The following is a 20,479-nucleotide window of genomic DNA, read 5'->3' on the forward strand; positions in this document are numbered from 1 at the left end:
GAACCCACTTGCCAACGCACGAGACATAAGAGACGTGGGTTAGATCCCTGGGTCGGGAAGATCCCCTGGAGGAGGGCATGGCAGCCCTCTCCAGGATTCTTTCCTGGAGAGTCCCATGGACAGAGGAGACTGGCAGGCTACAGTCCACGGGGTCACAAAGAGCCGGTCACGACTGAGGTGACTCAACACACACGCATGCAAAGGGGACTGGAAGAACACTCACCCCAGCATCATTCTATTCTCCTAGGGATGGCCTTACAAGTAACCGTGACTATAAATGAGAGGGTCAAATCTAAGCCAGCTTCAAACAAGTGTCACCAGCTCAGAAACACTCAGTTCTCTCCCTGCAGTTCTCCCGGAAGTCAGTAAAATACAGTTATTCATTTAAAAAAATCTGAATACATACAGAACATACTCAAAACTACGCAGTAAAATTAGAGAAATAAATAAAATTCAGTTTTAGTAAAAGTCCACCCAACCAGCCCAGCCACATTATTAGGCACCAAAGGTATGCAGACAGACTCCTCTGCAGTCTCTGCTGGCTCCACAGTCTCTGAAGGCCACCGCGGAGCCACTTTGATGGGCAGCGCTGTTTTTACTGCCTCTCGATTTCCAAGTTTTCGTGCTTTTATAGGAGAAAACTGTTCAAACTTCACACTTAGTACTCCAAGGTGAAAAGTATTTCTCTCCTCCAGACCACTTAACTTTAATAGAAAACAAAACATTCTCCGACTCAAATTCAACTATGCCTGCTGGATTTTAATGGATAGGTTTGTCCCCCGCTTGGGCAATCTTTAAACCTCTGTCTCTAGGAGAATTAAGTAATATTAGGGGATTGAAATGAAATAAAATTCTAAGTCCACTGTGACATGACATTCACAGGAAGATGGTAGATTATCCATCCAGTCCTCGAACACTTATAAAAACAATATATAGCATATGTTCACAAAACAATTCTTGGAAATAAAACACAATGGGCACTCAGCAAATATTTTATATCGCCAACACCTGCTCAAATCCTCTCTGAACTTTATTTCTAAATGTCACCGTTTTTTATTGAATCAACGGAAATTTGAAAGAAGAAACAGAATAAACATCCAGAGAAGATCAAGGGAGTTAGAAAAATCTTTATAGAAAGCCTCATTGAGTTTTACATGAGCCAGGGTGCTGTCAGTCTCCCTGAAAGGGGCGGTAGAGTAATCTGTCACTCCACGACTTCAATCTCAGAGTGCCTAAAAGACTAAAAAGGGCTCTGTGCGGAAAAAGAGAAGAGAAAAAGAGAAAGAAAAGAAAAGTCTTAAGGCTTTTCTAAATTTTATAAACAAAGGAATCGTGAATCAAATACTAAGCACTGCAAATAAATTCACTTTGAATCACAGACTTGAAGTTGGAGGTAGTTTAGTATACTAATTCAACTCTGTTATTCGGGAAACTGTAACACCCCTGTTAGAACTGTCAGTGGGAATGAGTTCTCTATTTTGGAAGGCAGTCAATGAAAACCAAGGTTTTAACTTATTTTAAGCTGAATTTTGTCTCCCTCTGTAACTTCAACCTGTTGGCCAAAGTTCTGAGGTCTGAAATAAGAAAGAACTAATTTAGGGAAACTAATTAACTCTCTATTATCTGTTAATATATTTTATCAGACTCAATTTAAAAAGAACTATTTGATTTAAAATGAGAAATCCTTACCTAAAAATCTTTATATTCTGAATTTCAATAAGGGAGAATTCAATTTGTAGACTAGGTGGGGACAGGTGGATATTATAAACTAGATCATGCTGGGTGAGAATAATGGAGAAATTGAAGAATGGCCGATGAGAAAAGCCCATTACTCATCCTGGAAAGATCGCTGACATGAGAAAATGTGGGTCCAGTGTTGCTAGATCTGCAACTTTCCCAAAAGAAGGCCCAAATTCAGATTTTTATGTGAAGGACCCAATTTTTTAAAGTTGGCAACTTACTCAATTTTTTAAATACTGTATGGGCCAAACAAAACAGCTTTGTGGACTGGACTCAACTCTGGCTCGCCAATTTGCAATTTTAAAATGTTGTTATTTAAAAGTCTATTTAATGAGAAAACATTTATAGTTACTATTCTAAACACTAGTACATATAAAGAGAAACAGTAACATATTGCAAATGTTATTTTATACTTAAAAGAAACTGGTCACAACAATCTCAGATTTAAAACTCCTTAAATTTTAGGATGTTCACTGATGCAACAGCTCCCTTTACATAAATATAAGACTCATGCAGCAAATTACTCCTTAAAGAAAGTGTCCTATCTGTGTTCAACAGAGTCAATACATTCAATTTTGTTTTAAACTGCAAATTCAAAGAATACGTCTCTAGCTAGGTAAGAACCATTTAGTTCTTTTAAAAAGTCATGCAGCTTCTGGACTCTATACCAAACATAAAAAGAAAAAAAAAATAAAACAGTGAAGACCAAATTGCATGTGAAATAGCAAAACAATTATATCAAATACAAGTAAACATTCCAACAAACTTCCAGTCAGAGAGAGTACAGGAGAAATAATAACCAGATGTTTAATTTAAATCATCAATAGAAATAGTCAGTGTCCTCTTTTTATAAACCACTTGGATTTTATTTGTATTCAAAAGCAATGGTAAATGTCAAATGACTACTAGACCATCCTTCTGAATACAAGAAAATATGCTGTTTAACTCTCTAAATACAAAAAGTGCTTTTTAAAAAACAAAGATAAAGAACAGCGTGTCTTAGTCACACAGATCAATTCAAGAACCACAAAATGCTAAAAGGTTCCGTGCGCTTAACAGTAAAGACCTTGAGTTACTAAATATTTTAAAATTTTGAACTTCGAAAACATTTATTGTTAAAATCTTTTAAAATCCAGGATAAATTTTATATCTAAAGATCTGAGAAGAGTATCAATCTTTATCTTCATGTGAAGAATTCATTATTAAAGCTAGCAGCATTAAACATAGATCCTTTTCATAGGCATTAGGTATAAAATAGTATCTAAAGGTTCTATTATAACTTTATTATGAAAGAAAATAATGAGATTTGTGTTTTTTTTAAACTAAGAATGTTACGTATTAAAAAAAAAGAATGTTATGTATAAATGTCAATTGTGTGTGAATTCCAACTATGAAATGGAAATTGACTCATTAGCCATTTGCTTTTTCATGTTTGCCCCCATCCAATTTTTACTACAGTAAAGATGGAAAAAACACATCCAATCGGAAAAGTCAAAGAAAAATTAAACAAATTTAATAGGCTAAATTTAATAGGAATAGTATGACCTTCAGCAGAACAAAAGATGTTGAAAGGATTAAATGAGAACACGTGTAAAGTGCCTATCAATTACCTGGATGATAAAGGTTACTTTCCTTCCCTCTATCCTTACAAAGCTCACTATTATCTCACTCATTAAGTCTTATATCACCGAAAGAGGAAAGCCTTTGGGATCAGCAGGAACTCAGTGCCCCACAGTCTGAGGCACAGCACCAAGTATTTAGTAGGGGGTTAATAAATGCTTCCTGATTTACTAGAGGATAATAATAATGAACAAATGTAAAACAGACACTAATTGATAGGCTAAATGCATTAGTGCATTCTAGTGTCCTCCATGGGAAAGGTTACTAACCCATCCCGGCTAAGTGCTGAAATTATAATTAAGTCTGACGGGAAGTCCTAGATTTATACCAATATAATTACAAATATTACTTAGCTTAGTGATAGAGTATGGCAAGAACAATGAGCTGACTAATTTAGATGACACTGCAAAGTGGGTTTTAATGTTTGAAACTCCTATTACAGTACACAGGATAAGTGCAAGTGGTGTAATTAAAACCTAAAAGAGTCTGATCTTTAAAACTCTACCGCTCAACCTCATTAAAATGCATGTTTTCTCAATTAATTCAAACTTTTCCATTAAAAACATAAAAATACCCTTTTATTCCTTGCAAATAAATCTCTACAGTACAGCATTTAGGATCAAACACCAAATAATCATTATAGTTAAATAGGAAAAAAAAAACAACTGAAATATTATGGAAAGGGATTTGAGCAGATGGAACCTAACAAAGGGAAGGAAAGGCAAGGTGAAGGCTGCTCTTTTTTTTCATGTGTAAATACCCAGTTATGACTACATAAGCATTTCAAGCACCAGAAGATGGGAAATCCTTGAGTATCTTTGTGTAAATGATACAAATCTAAGCAAAAGCAAAACCTGTTTACTGTGCAGATAACCCTTATGAACATATATGGACTGCATCTTACTTACCTTTGTAGGCTCCAAGTACTGAGTCTTCTCCATCGTTTTCATATCCATTTTGTGGCACAGTTTTCAGCTTTCAATCTGAAGCATTACTAAGAAGTTTACCTAAATATTAAGCTAATACTAAACACCTAAAACCACAGGATGACGTTTTTCATGTACTTCTTTTTATCAGTTGTTACGGAAAACATTTAAAAGATTATTTTAAAACTTGTCACATAACTGATCATGTGGAAGAATGTAGATTATAGAAAAGAATTTAATTTTTTAAATGTTCATCAATTTTCTTCAGATTTTGATACACATCACACAGTGACTATTATTCAGAAACAATAAACACCTTTTATAAATGATGGCCATGGACCAATTCTGGACTAGTAAATTTTTCAAGAAAAATGTTACTAAGAAAGAGCCAAGTCAAAAGCTATCACACGTAATTTAAAGGGCAAGGCTGGTAATTTACAGGAATGCCACTAGAATTTGCCATTTTTGGGGAAAATGGAGTCTACATGGTTTTACTGTTAAAAGGATAAAAGGAAATTAAAAATGAAAGGGGGAAATGTCTTAAATTTAAAGCATTATCTGACACAAACTTTACAAATCACTGCTCTGTTTTATAAAAAACATTTAAATCTAAATAGGTTCTAATTTTAGCTGAAATAGGGCTTCCTATTTTGAAAACAATATATTTTTGGTGGCCTTTTTTAAAACTTATTTATTCTTGAAAAGCTACTAAGCAAGAACTTTATCTCATGCCTATATTTAAGAACCCACCTAAACTAATCAGCAGTAGGACTCCCTGGTGGCTCAGATGGTAAAGAATCCATATGCAATGCAGGAGACGTGGGTTCCATTCCTGGGTCGGAAAGATCTCCTGAAGGAGGGAGGGCGTGGCAACCCACCCAGTATTCTTGCCTGCAAAATCCCATGGACAGAGGAGCCTGGCAGGCTACATACAGTTCATGATGTGAAAAAGAGTTGGACAAGCATAGAATAAGCACAGAATAGTGGTACTCTGCAGTTGTTTTCACTACAAAGAAGTCTATTTTCAAGGGTTCTTGCATTTTTTTCCCCTCATGCAATATTTCAGAGAAAAATTGACCTATCCATTATCACTGTTTATTTTTAAAACTATTTTTAAAACATTTTTAAATGCTTATTTTTAAAACATTTTACACATCTTTACACTACGTATTAAACTATCCATCACATGACTTTAACATTCAAAACAAATTCTATTTATACAGAAAACAAAATGTCATCCTAGAGAAAAGATCTGAATGCATGATGTTTGAAATAGTTTCTCAGAACCATTTTCCTTGATAAATGAACAGTAAAATCAACCACAAAAAGTTGCAAAACTATTAAAGTGACAAATAAACAATATGTCTTGCATGAGTGACAAAGAGAAGATTCAATAGACTTTTAGGCAAACATATGAATCTTAACACATAAACTTTGCTGCAAATATAAGCAAGTGTGAGTCACTCAGTAGTGTCCAACTGTTTGCAACCCCATGGACTGTAGCCCACCAGACTCCTCTGTCCATGGAGTTCTCCAGGCAAGAATACCCACTCCAGGCAAGAGTGGGTAGCCATTTCCTACTTCACGCGATCTTCCACACCCAGGGATTGAATCTGGGTCTCCTCTTTCAGGCAGATTCTTTATTGTCCGAGCCATTAGGGAAGCCCCAAAACTGGATGGGTTAAAAGTATACTTCTAAATGTTTTTCAAAACTTAAAAATATCTATTTTAAAAGTCACAGCTATATCACATTTTCCTTAGAGTAGACATGCCTTATTACAATGATAATCAGTGCTTGGTACACAGAACACATGCTTCCCTTTGAAAAAGTATTTTTAAGATGTTAAGGTGGTTACCTGTCATTTATAATCCAGTTCAGGCAGAGATTGAGAGAGCTAAGATTTTTGCACCTCTTGACAATTTCCATCACGGTTTCATTATCCAGTTCAGTGATATGACGTAGGTCCAAGCTGGAAAGGTTTCTTAGCTAATGAGATAAATAAAATGAAAGATGAGAAAGATAAATACTACATCCTCAAAAACTATTAAGAACAGTTGATTACAGAATATCACTGCACTGAATAATAGACTATAGAATTATTAAACTAAATGGTTACATAATATTTTAATAATAAATAAGAAATGAGTCAGAAATCTAAGGTGAACAAATGAATGGCAATAAACATTAAAATCAAGCAGATTTTATTGAGGCATCATAAAAATCAAAAGTTAGCATTCTAATATGTGGGAAAGCTGTTAAGTCGATCACATTAATTACCTACAATTTGACAGGATTATTTTCTTTAACATTGATTTCAGATATTTATCTTCATGATAATACCACTGTTGTACAGGTTTTCTTTTTTATAAAAGATAAAATAAGAACAAATTATTAATCAGAGATATCTTGGTGATATTTTATCAAGGTGGATAAAGATGGCAGGCTCTTAATTATCTTCTTCAAATAACCTATATCTCAAATAAGCTGTTTTGCTTAATAACATGCAAAGAATTAATTTGGATGCATCTGGTAGACCCAATAACACCACTCCCTATGCTCTCATGTGCCAACTTATATGGCAAAAGAGATTTTGTGGATATGATTAAAGTTGCTGAGATAAAGTGCCTGTCCTGGATTATTCAGAGCAACAGAGAACCTCTCCCAGCTAAAGTCAGAGATGTGTTTGAAGAAGATGCAGGGGACATTTAAACTGTGAAAGGGGTTCCACCTGCCTTCTCTGGCTTTGCATCTGGAGGAAGAGGGCCAGGGGCCAAGGAATGTGGGCAGCTTCTAGAGCTGCCGGCAAGACATCGGGACTTTCAGACCTACCAACTTAAGGAAGCGAATTTCCTCAAAAACCTGAAGGGATGAGAAAACATCTCTAAATTTCCCAGAAAGGAACACAGGCCAGATGATTCTAGTCTGATGGGACCTGTGTTGATCTTCTCACCAGTAAACCATGAGGTAACAGATCTGTGCTGTTTTAAGCTGCTGTGTGTGCGGTCAATTGTCACAGCAGCAGCAGGCATTTCCAGCGCCATCAGGGAGCCCCTCCAGTACAGGCCGGTCTACCCGAGGCCGCCCTAAGTCCTTCTGTAGGGGGAGCAAGTGATTCCTGATTTGCGGGCATAACCTAACTGCCAAAGGCCTCAAAAGTGAGTCAGGTGAGCTTCAAACCCAAGAGAAGACGCTGGTATCCCCGCTGCTGCAGGACAAAACACAAGCAACAGTCTACGGAGAACTTTCTGCAGTGACTGACGTGTTTTCTCTCTCTAGCGTCCAACACAGTAACCACTCGTCACACGAGGCCACTGAGTATCTGAAACGGGACCAGTATGTGGAAGGACCTGAATTTGTTATCTCATTTTGTGCTATTTAGTTTACATCTAACATCTATTCTACGTCTGCGTGTGGGCTGGGGCTCCAGGGTTGGACAGAGCCGCTCTGGAAAGCCGGGCGGCGTGGGAAACCCTCCTTCCACCTCGGCTCTCAGAGAGGCCTCGCGCTGCTGCCGCTGCCGCTGCCGCCTGTCAGAGCCACGAGGAGCACGAGGAGCGAGGGGCGGGAAACATGGAAAGGGCCCCGGCTCCCAGAGAGGCCTCCTAGTACTCACCACTGACGGACGCCCGTCAGAGCCACCGGGAGCACGCGGAGCGAGGGGCGGGACACACGGAAAGGGCCCCGGCTCCCAGAGAGGCCGCGTAGTACCGCCGCTGACGCCCGTGAGAGGCACGGAGAGCGAGCGGCGGGACACAGGGAAAGGGTCTCGGCTCTCAGAGAGGCCTCGTACTCACTGCCGCCCCGAGCACGAAGAGCGAGGGGCGGGACACACGGAAAGTGCCCCCGCGGCAGGGGACACTTTCTCAGTGACTGCAGGCCTCTGTCACAAGGGCTCAACTCCGAGCACTCAGAATGAGGTTTAGGAAAACCTCTCTGCAGCTGGCCTCTCAGAGATGTTCACAGAAGCCACCTGCAGGGTGGGGCTCAGGACAACACCAGAGAATGGAGGCAGGACCTGGAAAGGAGAAACGGTTCTCACGAAGCTCCTCCTCAAGCCATCACAGACTTTGCCAACACCAGAACTGCACCAGTACTTGGCAAACAAAGCATAACGAAAGGGAACAGACTCACCTTTGTCAAAAACAGAAAACAAAACCCCAGACTGCTCTATCTCGGCACGTCCATGCAGATGACCAGTCGGAACCGGGGCTGACTGTGGTCTCCCTTCCCCGAGAGCCTCCTCACTCACGGTCTGAAAACTGCAGCCAACACCACAGCCAGGGCCCGGACGGGGGGCCCGTGGGCTCTAACTTTATACCTGAAACATGGCCCTAGTCTTTACCTCTCCCCATAAATAAAGCAGGCTGGCATTAAACAAAACAATTTTTCTTCAGTAACAAAAGGAACGGTTAAAAAAAAAAAACCTACATAAAATACAAAATAGATAGCAATATAAGTTTCCATAATCTTCAGTTGTTGTTCACTTAGTCACTAAGTTGTGTCTGACTCTTTGTGACCCCATGGACTGTAGCCCACCAGGCTCCTCTGTCCATGGGATTCCCCAGGTAAGAATACTGGAGTGGGTTGCCATTTCCTCATCCAGGGGATCTTCCTGACCCAGGGATCAAATCCATGCCTCCTGCATTGGCAGGCAGATTCTTTACCACTGAGTCACCCGGGAAGCCCATAATCTTTCAGACATCACTTAAATCATTTGTTATCCTTCAAACACTGCCCTCAGTAATGTACTCTATTTTCTATATTTTTTAAAAAACACCTTTTCTTACAACTATAAGTGGAGTACAATCCATTAAACTTTTGAAACACTATGTTATATTACCATAATCTAATATTGTCAACTATATCTAATTAAAAAAATTTTTTTTCTTAAGCCACTTTATTTTTATAGTTAGCTTTCTTTACAGGGTACTTTTGATCCCAACACTCCAAAAATTTTCATCACTACTGTCCTGGGAACATGTATAGAATTAAGTAGCCTCTGTGAGTAACAGGCACTGGGGGGCTTGCTGAGCTCATATCCTGACAGTAGCCTCGTGTCTGTACCTCAGCAAAATCAGAAATACATGAAATGGAACCACAGGGCTGCTAAAAACTATTTTGAAGGATGAATTTTGCTGTAACCACGTGCGTGTGTGAACTGTTAAATATGGCCACATATGATACATACACAGCGTCACTTTATTTTCTCAACTATCCCGCATTATTGTCACCAGGAAGATGCAAAATCATAAAAATTCTATCCAGTCACATAAATACCTCCTACACACACATATTCTGGGGTTTAGCACAGCTTCTCACACAAAGTTGCTATGTGAATTATCACTTTATCCTTAGCCTCCCTCACGGTAATATATCTCATCACAACTCTGTGAATGTGCTTGCTACCACAGAAGAGTACACTTAATAATGGCTTGAAAGGTAAACTTTTCTCATGCACATTTTTCCACAGGAGAAAAATGATTGCCTCCACCAGCACACAGTGAGAAGATACAACCAAGGTCTGTAATAAAGAAAGCTTGACTTGTGTCAGTTGGGCCCCTCAAATTAGGGAAGGTGACTGAGGTTTGAATACTTCCTAAAGTGCTGATAACAGGGAGAGATAATAGGAAACCTATTTTTCGGACTTAGGAAAATTCAAAATCTTCTAGAATGAATAGGACAGAAAGAAGTCACAATTTCAAAAAACTATCTACATATAGTCTACATATAGTACATATAGTTATGTATGGGGTACATATAGTTACCCCAACCAGTAACGCTGAAGAAGCTGAAGTTGAACGGTTCTATGAAGACCTACAAGACCTTTTAGAACTAACACCCAAAAAAGATGTCCTTTTCATTATAGGGGACTGGAATGCAAAAGTAGGAAGTCAAGAAACACCTGGAGTAACAGGCAAATTTGGCCTTGGAATATGGAATGAAGCAGGGCAAAGACTAATAGAGTTTTGCCAAGAAGATGCACTGGTCATAACAAACACCCTCTTCCAACAACACAAGAGAAGACTCTACACATGGACATTACCAGAGGGTCAACACCGAAATCAGACTGATTATATTCTTTGCAGCCAAAGATGGAGAAGCTCTATACAGTCAACAAAAACAAGACCAGGAGCTGACTGTGGCTCAGACCATGAACTCCTTATTGCCAAATTCAGACTGAAATTGAAGAAAGTAGGGAAAACCACTAGACCATTCAGGTATGACCTAAATCAAATCCCTTATGATAATACAGTGGTAGTGAGAAATACATTTAAGGGCCTAGATTTGATAGAGTGCCTGATGAACTATGAAATGAGGTTCGTGACACTGTACAGGAGACAGGGATCAAGACAATTCCCATAGAAAAGAAATGCAAAAAAGCAAAATGGCTGTCTGGGGAGGCCTTACAAAGAGCTGTGAAAAGAAGAGAAGCGAAAAGCAAGGAGGAAAGGAAAGATATAAGCATCTGAATGCAGAGTTCCAAAGAATAGCAAGAAGAGATAAGAAAAGCCTTCTTCAGCGATCAATGCAAAGAAATAGAGGAAAACAACAGAATGGGAAAGACTAGGGATCTCTTCAAGAAAATCAGAGATACCAAAGGAACATTTCATGCAAAGATGAGCTTGATAAAGGACAGAAATGGTATGGACCTAACAGAAGCAGAAGATATTAAGAAGAGATGGCAAGAATACACAGAAGAACTGTACAAAAAAGAGCTTCACGGCCCAGATAATCACGATGGTGTGATCACTGACCTAGAGCCAGACATCCTGGAATGTGAAGTCAAGTGGGCCTTAGAAAGCATCACTGCGAACAAAGCCACTGGAGGTGATGGAATTCCGGTTGAGCTATTCCAAATCCTGAAAGATGATGCTGTGAAAGTGCTGCACTCAATATGCCAGAAAATTTGGAAAACTCAGCAGTGGCCACAGGACTGGAAAAGGTCAGTTTTCATTCCAATCCCAAAGTAAGGCAATGCCAAAGAATGCTCAAACTACCACACAATTGCACTCATCTCACACGCTGGTAAAGTGGTGCTCAAAATTCTCTAAGCCAGGCTTCAGCAATATGTGAACCGTGAACTTCCTGATGTTCAAGCTGGTTTTAGAAAAGGCAGAAGAACCAGAGATCAAATTGCCAACATCCTCTGGATCATGGAAAAAGCAAGAGAGTTCCAGAAAAACATCTATTTCTGCTTTATTGACTATGCCAAAGCCTTTGACTGTGTGGATCACAACAAACTGTGGAAAATTCTGAAAGAGATGGGAATACCAGACCACCTGATCTGCCTCTTGAGAAATTTGTATGCAGGTCAGGAAGCAACAGTTAGAACTGGACATAGAACAACAGACTGGTTCCAAATAGGAAAAGGAGTACATCAAGGCTGTATATTGTCACCCTGCTTATTTAACTTCTATGCAGAGTACATCATGAGAAACGCTGGACTGGAAGAAACACAAGTTGGAATCAAGATTGCTGGGAGAAATATCAATAACCTCAGATATACAGATGACACCACCCGTATGGCAGAAAGTGAAGAGGAAATAAAAATAGCCTCTTGATGAAAGTGAAAGTGGAGAGTGAAAAATTTGGCTTAAAGCTCAACATTCAGAAAACAAAGATCATGGCATCCGGTCCCACCATTTCATGGGAAATAGATGGGGAAACAGTGGAAACAGTGTCAGACTTTATTTTTCTGGGCTCCAAAATCACTACAGATGGTGACTGCAGCCATGAAATTAAAAGACGCTTACTCCTTGGAAGGAAAGTTATGACCAACCTAGATAGCATATTCAAAAGCAGAGACGTTACTTGGCCAACAAAGGTTCGTCTAGTCAAGGCTACAGTTTTTCCTGTGGTCATGTATGGATGTGAGAGTTGGACTGTGAAGAAGGTTGAGCACCGAAGAATTGATGCTTTTTAACTGTGGTGTTGGAGAAGACTCTTGAGAGTCCCTTGGACTGCAAGGAGATCCAACCAGTCCATTCTGAAGGAGATCAGCCCTGGGATTTCTTTGGAAGGAATGATGCTAAAGCTGAAACTCCAGTACTTTGGCCACCTCATGCGAAGACTTGACTCATTGGAAAAGACTCTGATGCTGGGAGGGATTGGGGACAGGAGGAGAAGGGGATGACAGAGGATGAGATGGCTGGATGGCATCACTGATTCGATGGACGTGGGTCTGGGTGAACTCCGGGAGTTGGTGATGGACAGAGAGGCCTGGCGTGCTGCGATTCATGTGGTCGCAAAGAGTCGACAGGACTGAGTGACTGATCTGATCTGATCTGATCTACATAGGATAAAACTCTCATTCTAGTTGATTAACTCCTAAGCTTTTAGAAGTCCTGCCTCCAGGCCCACTCCTCAGGGCAAGGTGGGTCAGATGGTGACTGCCCTGGGTTTCCTGTCCATAAATGAAGCGTTTTTTCCTCTTCCAATGGAGCATAAACTCAAACAGGAAAAGAAAGGTTTACTTTGGTTCTCACATGCCAGCTGTCTATTAAGATCATCAAGAGCATTTTTGCCCTCGGATTCAATTAAGGCCCATTTTTTCATGAGCTGACAGTCGCTGACATCGTTCATGAAGCCTTTCCTGTGACCACATTGGCCAGTTCAACCTGGAAAATGACAGCACCCAAAGCAGTTCCAGGAGGCTAAGCCCTGGGAACCGGCAACATTATAAGACACGTCCAGAGCACCTCTACAGGCTGTGGTGTTTTTATTCAGAATGCCACAAACAGCTCTGTCAAATTCATCATACTCCTTGCCTTGCTAAGGGAATTTCATAATAGTGCCCTCCAGTGTTTCATTAAAAGCTACCCAACATAATCCTTCATAGTCTGAAACAAATAATTACATTTAGGAAACTGACATTTTAATTAAACTGACTTTTCTTACAAATTCACTGGTAGTCTTGGGTTACACAAATCACAGAGGATTTGAATAAGCGAAGCCATACAACCAAGATCTTTGACAGGCTTTGTTCCCATTTTTAAACAGTTTAGTAAGGTATTTGAAAAGAAACCCAAGTCAGAATGTAGACTGTAGGTAAATCAACTTTCAGTTTAATACCGCTTTTATTGAGGAAAAAAATATTACTTATAGCCAATTCAGGTTAAAGGCTAAAATCAGTCAATGACTGTATGGCTGTGTATGTATTTAAGAACAAAATGAGGCATTAAAATGTTACCTAGGAAACACAGACTTGGAGGATTATAAAAAGACCTCAAATGGCTTCCAAATTTTCTTAAGACTAGAAAAGTACAAACTGAAACAAAATCCTGTTGTGCAGGTTGACTCCAGCGGGTGAAGCAACGGACAGGGAATCGGAGCGCCCTTGGCAAAGGCAGGGGCTGGGGGGGTCCCACTGGTTCAGACCAGCAAGGATAATTTACGTGAAGCCAGCTGGAGGTGATAACTTTCGCGAAGGATAAAAACTTCTGTATGGTTAACCATGTTCAAATGTCAACTAGTCCCTAAATTACTTCCTGCCAGCCCTGCAGATGTTGGCGTCGCGGGGACTGGGTTTCAGAGCAATCAGTTGCAATCTTCAGGGAGCAACGTCAAGGTGAAGACAGGCCGCCGATGCTGTGGATCGGCAACACACACCCATCTGCCAGTCACAGGTCAGGCTGCCAAGACGGGGACTGCAGAGGGGACCAAAGGCTTGGGGGAGAGAGGGGGGCCTGGGGAGAGCCACCTATTGGGAACCACGAGGGAGACACAGGAGAAAGGGAGGGAGGTGTGGTGTGCGCATGGCAAACTACAACTACAGGTAAAGACACTGAGATGCTGGGCACGGGCTGGGGCAGAGGGAATTTCTACCCCCGGGCAAAGGAAGGCTTCCGCATGTGGACAGGGTCTACACTTAGAGGAGAACTTGGTTGTCCTACGGGGAGGATGAGGGGCATCTGTTCTGCTCATCAACTAGGCCGAACCTCAGTTTGGTTGGTTACGGCTGGCACTCGAGAGCAGAAGTAGTAATAAAAGCTAAATAAGTCACACTGAGGACATCAGGGAAATCCTCCCAGCACCTCACAGAACTGAGACCCTCAGGCTGTAACTGAAAGCTTTTCATTGCCCAAGAGCCGGGCAGAGACAATAACAATTTCCAGTCCTAACCATGAAAAGGAGACTTCCAAGGCCCGGAACGCTCATCGCATCTGCAAGAGCTGCCACGTGAGCTCTCTGGCCCTTCTCCAGGTGTCCTTCCAGCCACTGCCTTCTTAATCACACTGGTCTGCGGTCTCCTTGCTTTGTTTCCAAATCCGAGGCTGGCTGGCTCTCCTGCCCTTCTGCTGGATCTGCCATCTCTCACCATTTTATTCACGCTCTGTCTTGCTTTCCAGGACATTTTTACTCGCTGCTCCTCCTTAGAGCTATCCCTTCTAACTCCTTGCCACATTACCAGCCACAGAAATATTGTTTAAATAACTTTGATCATATCTCCCACCTTCTCTGAAACTTTGAGGAAACAGAAACCATTTCAACTGCAGACAGGAATTCCAGAGCGTGCTTATCAAAGCCATCCCTACCGTTCCCTGACAGGTTAAGTTAAAATAGCTCAAATCTCCAAGTTGCAAGAAGTTATTCTCATTGTGCTCAAAGAGCTGGACTTGTTATTTAAAACTGAGCTCACTTCCTGATTACTTCAGAGGGAAGAAAAATTAGTGAGTCTCAGAAATATAATATACCTGCCTTAACACAAATTACTAACCAGGCAGTCGCCACTGGAACTATGCCCTTTAGACAGAAAGCAACTGCCAACAGCTGCCAAGGGAGCAGGGGAACACACTTTCCTCCCTGCTACAGCTACTGGGCATGCCCTGTGTCTGCTCCATCTACTCTGCCTCCTTTCACCCCACCCTAGCGCCTCTCCTACCAGCCCCCCCGGGCTGTGCTACTCATGACCAACCTCTCACTGCAAACATCTGACATCTGATCTTAATGCCTGAGCCAATCCAAATGTACATCTCTCCTACATCTCTGCTACAGTTCACTCTCATGCATTCATTCACACTTAGTGAATTCACACTTTAGTGAGCACGTGGTTCCAACCTTGGTGCACGTTAGGATCATATGGGGGAAACTTTTAAAAGATACTAATAAACACCACTACTTCTGAAAAAGATACCCAGTTGATCCGTCCTGAACAGGGAACCATTTCCCTAGTGCAGAGCAAGTGATATTTAAATCCAGTTACTGAAAGGGTATTATTCCCTGGTGACTCAGTGGGTAAAGAGTCTGCCTGCAATGCAGGAGAGCTGTGTTCGATCCCTGGATTGGGAAAATCCCCTGGAGAAGGAAGTGGCAACCCACTCCAGTATTCTTGCCCGGAGAATTCCAAGGAGAGAGGAGTCTGGTGGGCTACCGTCCATGGGGTCACAAAGAGTCAGACACAACTGAGTGACTAACACTTACACTTTCACTGAAAGTGTAAAAATAATTTATAAAGTTCAGCCTCTTTAATCACTAAAAAAAAAAAAGCATTGAAAATATTATTCATAGAGTCAGTAACTATTAGGCACCTATTATATACCAGAAAACATTCCAGCTGCTAAAAATACAGCAGTGAACAAAACAGACAAAAATCCCTGTACATAGCATGCTTATATTATTAGTTGGAAGGGGACAGTGGAAATAATAAGTAAGCAAATTATATCCTATGTTAAAAGGTAGTAAGTATATACTATAAAGAAAAAAAATTTTTAAAGGCAAGGTAGATGGAGAACAGTGGAAGGGAGGAAGACGGAGTGTAATTTTAAACAAAAAGTCAAAAATGATCTCACTGAAAAGATACATGAGCAGAAGTTTGAAGGAGGTGAAGGAGCAAACAAAACCATCCTGATGTCTGGGGCAAGAGCTAGTGCAAAGGCCCTGCGGTGGGAACTGGTCTAAGATGTCAGAGCATTCGTAAGCAGCCAGAGCTCCCGGAGCAGAGTGAACAGAAGGAACACTAACTGGAGGCATGCCCAAACAAAGGAGCAAAGACAGAAGACTGTACAGTGCCTTGTCGGTCAAAGTTACAAAGTTCACCTTCTGCTCTGCTCAATGTGGGGACTCGGTGGGTTTTAAGCAGGTATGTGACGTGATCTAACTTACATTTTAAATGCATCATTCTAGCCCCTGTGTGAGTCTTAGACTAGAAGCAAAGGAGCAGAGAGGCTGTAATGAATTAATGAAGTCAGGCAGTAGCAGGGACCTGGGCCACAGTGACAGCCCCTGGAGGTGGTATACCGAGACCAGACTCTGGATATATTTGAAATTAGAATCGACAGAATTTTCTGACAACTGAGTTATGGAGCATGAGAGAAAAAGAAAGAATCAGAGATGACGCCTAGGCTTTTTGTTTGAGCAACTGGAAGGTATGATTGCAATTAATTAAGATGCTTTGGGGAAAGTAGGGAGAGAGTTTGGTTTTGAAAATGCTACCTTTGAGATGCCTGAATATCGGAGGAGAGATGCCAAATAGATGTGGGGCTCATTAGCACACAGACAGCTTTTACACTTCTAAATTTAATACGTAAAAGTCTTAATTATATATCAATGTGCTCAGTTCATTAGGTTGGCTAGGTACAAGCATACTAGCCTTTCAATTTATAATGAGTAAAAAAAATATTAATTAATTGATTAAACTACTGTGTGGGCATATATATCCAGAGTAGTAAAAAAAAAATAATAGCAAGCTAGCATGATTCTAAAAACAAAGCATTAGCATCATATTGTCCCAAGTGACCCGGAGTAGTTACAGGCTGGTTCAGTTCCTATCAAAGCACAACTCAGGCTCACAGCCCCAGCACACACCCTTTGTAAAACCTCCCAGGATTCGGAGTTGGGGACTCTGCCCTTTGTATACCCAGCAAGGCGGCTCATTCTCCCACCACACACTGCTTTATAATTTAGTCTAATTCAGCGTGCGTTTCCCCCACCAGAGTCCAAGGCAAGCTAGTGCAGGTCAGGGCCCATGTCTTACTCGCATCTCAGGCAGCAGTGGCCTCACACAGAACTAGGTGCATCAAACCAAACTATCAAATGTCTATATTGCAGAATGAGCTTGAATCAGGATCAAAATTTTAAAAATAACTTCATGGGTTCGGGTTTCCCAAAACCAGGATTCTGTTCTTGTAACTGTATCAAATGCACGATCTGCAGCTCTGAAGCTACATGTTTCTAAAAGTGATATATCTGAACATAAACTTCACTAATATGTAAGCATTACATTAAAAAAAAATTCTCATTCCACACAATCAAAGGTTATCTTAGAACAAGAAGCATCATCTCTTTTCATATTTATTCTTAAAATGAAGAACATTTAAGAAGTCTCTGTAATTTGACAGAGTTTTGATATGTATGGCAGGAATTTTGAGTAGTTCACCCAAAATTCTAATCGCTGCTTCAGAGACGTGCGTTTGTTAATTGCATCCCTGCTTCTCCAAACAGACTCGGAACGGATCGGCTCCTCCTCTTCCAGTCTGGCAGGCGGCACACTCTCTAACTGACTCTTTCCCTAGGACTTTTCTTTTCACCAAATCCCTTTCTTTTCTCCATGGAAGATTTCTAGAGCTCATAACAAACTACAAACAGCACTTGCAGTTAACAGCACTAAGAAGCCCTGTCAGATTTCTCAGTCTGCAGGTGCGAGGAAGCAGAATTTCTCCTCAATTAAAAAATAAAATATTCATACTGCTTCGCTTAAATAAGAAAAAGAAAAGCACAGCTTAAATAAATTAAGGGTAAATTAAATCAAACAGGAGCCAAGCAAGGGGAGACTGCTTCATCCGACGGGCTGGCTGTGCGCTTCTCTTTCATTTTCTCATACCAAGTTCACAGATCCTTTTTTTTTAAAGAAGACAATTCATGGGATTTTGAACCCATTTCAATCACTTGCAACCATGTATCATACTACTTCAATGTGCCAAAAGTGTTGGAAATATATTCCAAATAAAAGTTTTACAATCTTATTTTTAAAAGTAGTAATCGAAATGTCATTAGCCTGGGACAAAAGTTTATCATATCCATGCCAAGTGACCTGTACATTCACTTCCTGATATTATACTATCAAAGCCAAAGAGTCAAATTATTCCATTCTTTATTGTTAAATGTGTGAAACTGTAAAGCAAAGAAATGACAATAACAATTTTTAATTAAAAAAAAATACTCTGGCATATATTGCCATTTCCTGGCATTCAAAAAAAAAATTTACAGAAATGGTATACCTACTCTCTAAAATGAAATATCTTTTATTTCTTTCTTTCTGACTCAGGATATGTAACTGATTTCTTTCTTCCTGGTTTTGAATATTCATGGTCACATGGAAAATCTCTTGGGCTTACACTCTCATCTCTGAGCCTCAGAATAAAGTCAAAGTTCAGAGTGAAGAGTGCCCAAAACTTAATTCAGGCACTACTTCTTCCAATCTGTGACCGAGTACTGTTCAGAGCACCCGGGCACCCGGGACGGTAGCTACCAACAGGGTCACTGCTCGTTTTCCCACCTCCATAAACCAGAAACAGATTTCCTAACACGTGGAGGAAGAGCGTGTGGCTCCGTCAGTACAGCTCTCCTCGGGCTCACCCAGGGTCTGGGGCACCCTGCGTCCTCGGGGGACACAGCTAACCCAGGCATTCCTCAGCAGCTGTCTGTGTGAGGAGAAACATCCCCAAATGTGTACATGACTCCTCCCCTCCCCCCTCTCCTCCCCAATAAAGCCTCAGATACCCCTTTCAGAGGGAAAACCAGGCTGATAGAACAATCTAAAAATGAATCAATCAGATCACCCCTACTAAGTAAGAAAGAAAAATATCAGGATGCACGTAGGAAGAATACTGTTTCTTGCACAATCTTCACTGCTGGCATTGTACTTGATTTCATTATTCATGGTATCATCTAAATGCCAAAATCACCTATAATAATAAAAGAATGAACACTCTCTAAGGAAAATCTTAGAAAACTCAAACTTTCTAAAGAGCATGTGAGGATTCACACTCAAAACCCAAGTCAAGAACTCTACAAACACTGACTCAGGTCCCATTTGTTGTACTTAGTTTTACCTTTGTCCTAAAAAAAAAAAAGGTTGTAAGAAGCAGTAGCATTTGGTTTACATGTGTTTAAATTTGGAATTGACAAATCACACTCAATGTTAAGAGGCAGAAGTGAATGATCTAAAATTCTAGGTTAATGACGACGCTACAGGCAGTACAGTGAAGGTGAAAGTCACTCAGTCGCCTCCGACTCTTTGCAACCCCATGGACTGTATAGATTCTCCAGGCCAGAATACTGGAGTGGGGAGCCTTTCCCTTCTCCAGGGGATCTTCCCAACCCAGGGATCGAACCCAGGTCTCCCGCGTGGCAGGCGGATTCTTTACCAGCTGGGCCACAAGGGAAGCCCGGTATATCAGTTAACAGTAAGAAATGGCACTCAGAAAAGCCTTTACAAGGTTTTCCTTGATATTAGATCACACAGAACATGAAACTATTATTAGATAATGCAAAATTTTCAAAAATAAAGCACATAAATTATATGTTTGATTTATATATTAAAGCACGACCTTCTGATACAAAGAACTAATTCTCTTCTCTCAACCACTTTCTTCCATCTTTGAGTTGAAAAGGTAATTGAGATGAAATTTTAAACAGCACTAAATTTAAACTTCAAAATTTATGATTTACTTCAATATTATGCAATTTGGGTCACTTATACTTTCTTACATCAACAAAAAGCATGACCAAGATCTAAAAGTTAAAAAATAAACAGAAGTACTGATATGGAATATTCACTGGAAGGACTGATGCTGAAGCTGAAGTTCAAATACTTTGACCAGCTGATGCAAAGAGTTGACTCTATTGAAAAGACCCTGATGCTAGGAAACACTGAGGGCAGGAGGAGAAAGGGATGACAGAGGATGAGATGATTGGATGGCATCACCAACTCGATGGACATGAGTCTGAGTAAACTCTGGGAGTTGGTGATGTATAGGGAGGCCTGGCGTGCTGCAGTCCATGGGATCGCAAAGAGTCGGACACGACTGAGCAACTAAACGACAACAACTGATATGGTAATAGGTTATTTTTAATTGTCAGTCAAAACCATCCAATATATAACTTTAATTAACTGGTAACTAATAATAACTCAAATAACTAGTTCACAACAATTAACTTACTTAGTGAAATATTTCTCTTTGCATTTGCCTCT

General features: G+C 40.5%; 1 protein-coding gene across 3 annotated transcripts in view; it reads right to left on the bottom strand.

Annotated features, from left to right (window-relative positions):
- Positions 1-20,479, bottom strand: part of FBXL17 (F-box and leucine rich repeat protein 17) — a 527,117-nt gene that overhangs the window by 338,087 nt on the left and 168,551 nt on the right. For all 3 annotated transcript variants that reach the window (XM_086413345.1, XM_086413344.1, XM_086413346.1), the window contains one exon: positions 6,143-6,273. In XM_086413345.1, coding sequence (XP_086269471.1) covers positions 6,143-6,273 — 131 coding nt within the window. The remainder of the gene's footprint in view (positions 1-6,142; positions 6,274-20,479) is intronic.

Source organism: Bos grunniens, chromosome 7 (assembly GCF_055505025.1).
Source record: "Bos grunniens cultivar Pamir isolate PY7600 chromosome 7, Bosgru_T2T1.0, whole genome shotgun sequence".
NCBI lineage: Eukaryota > Metazoa > Chordata > Mammalia > Artiodactyla > Bovidae > Bos > Bos grunniens.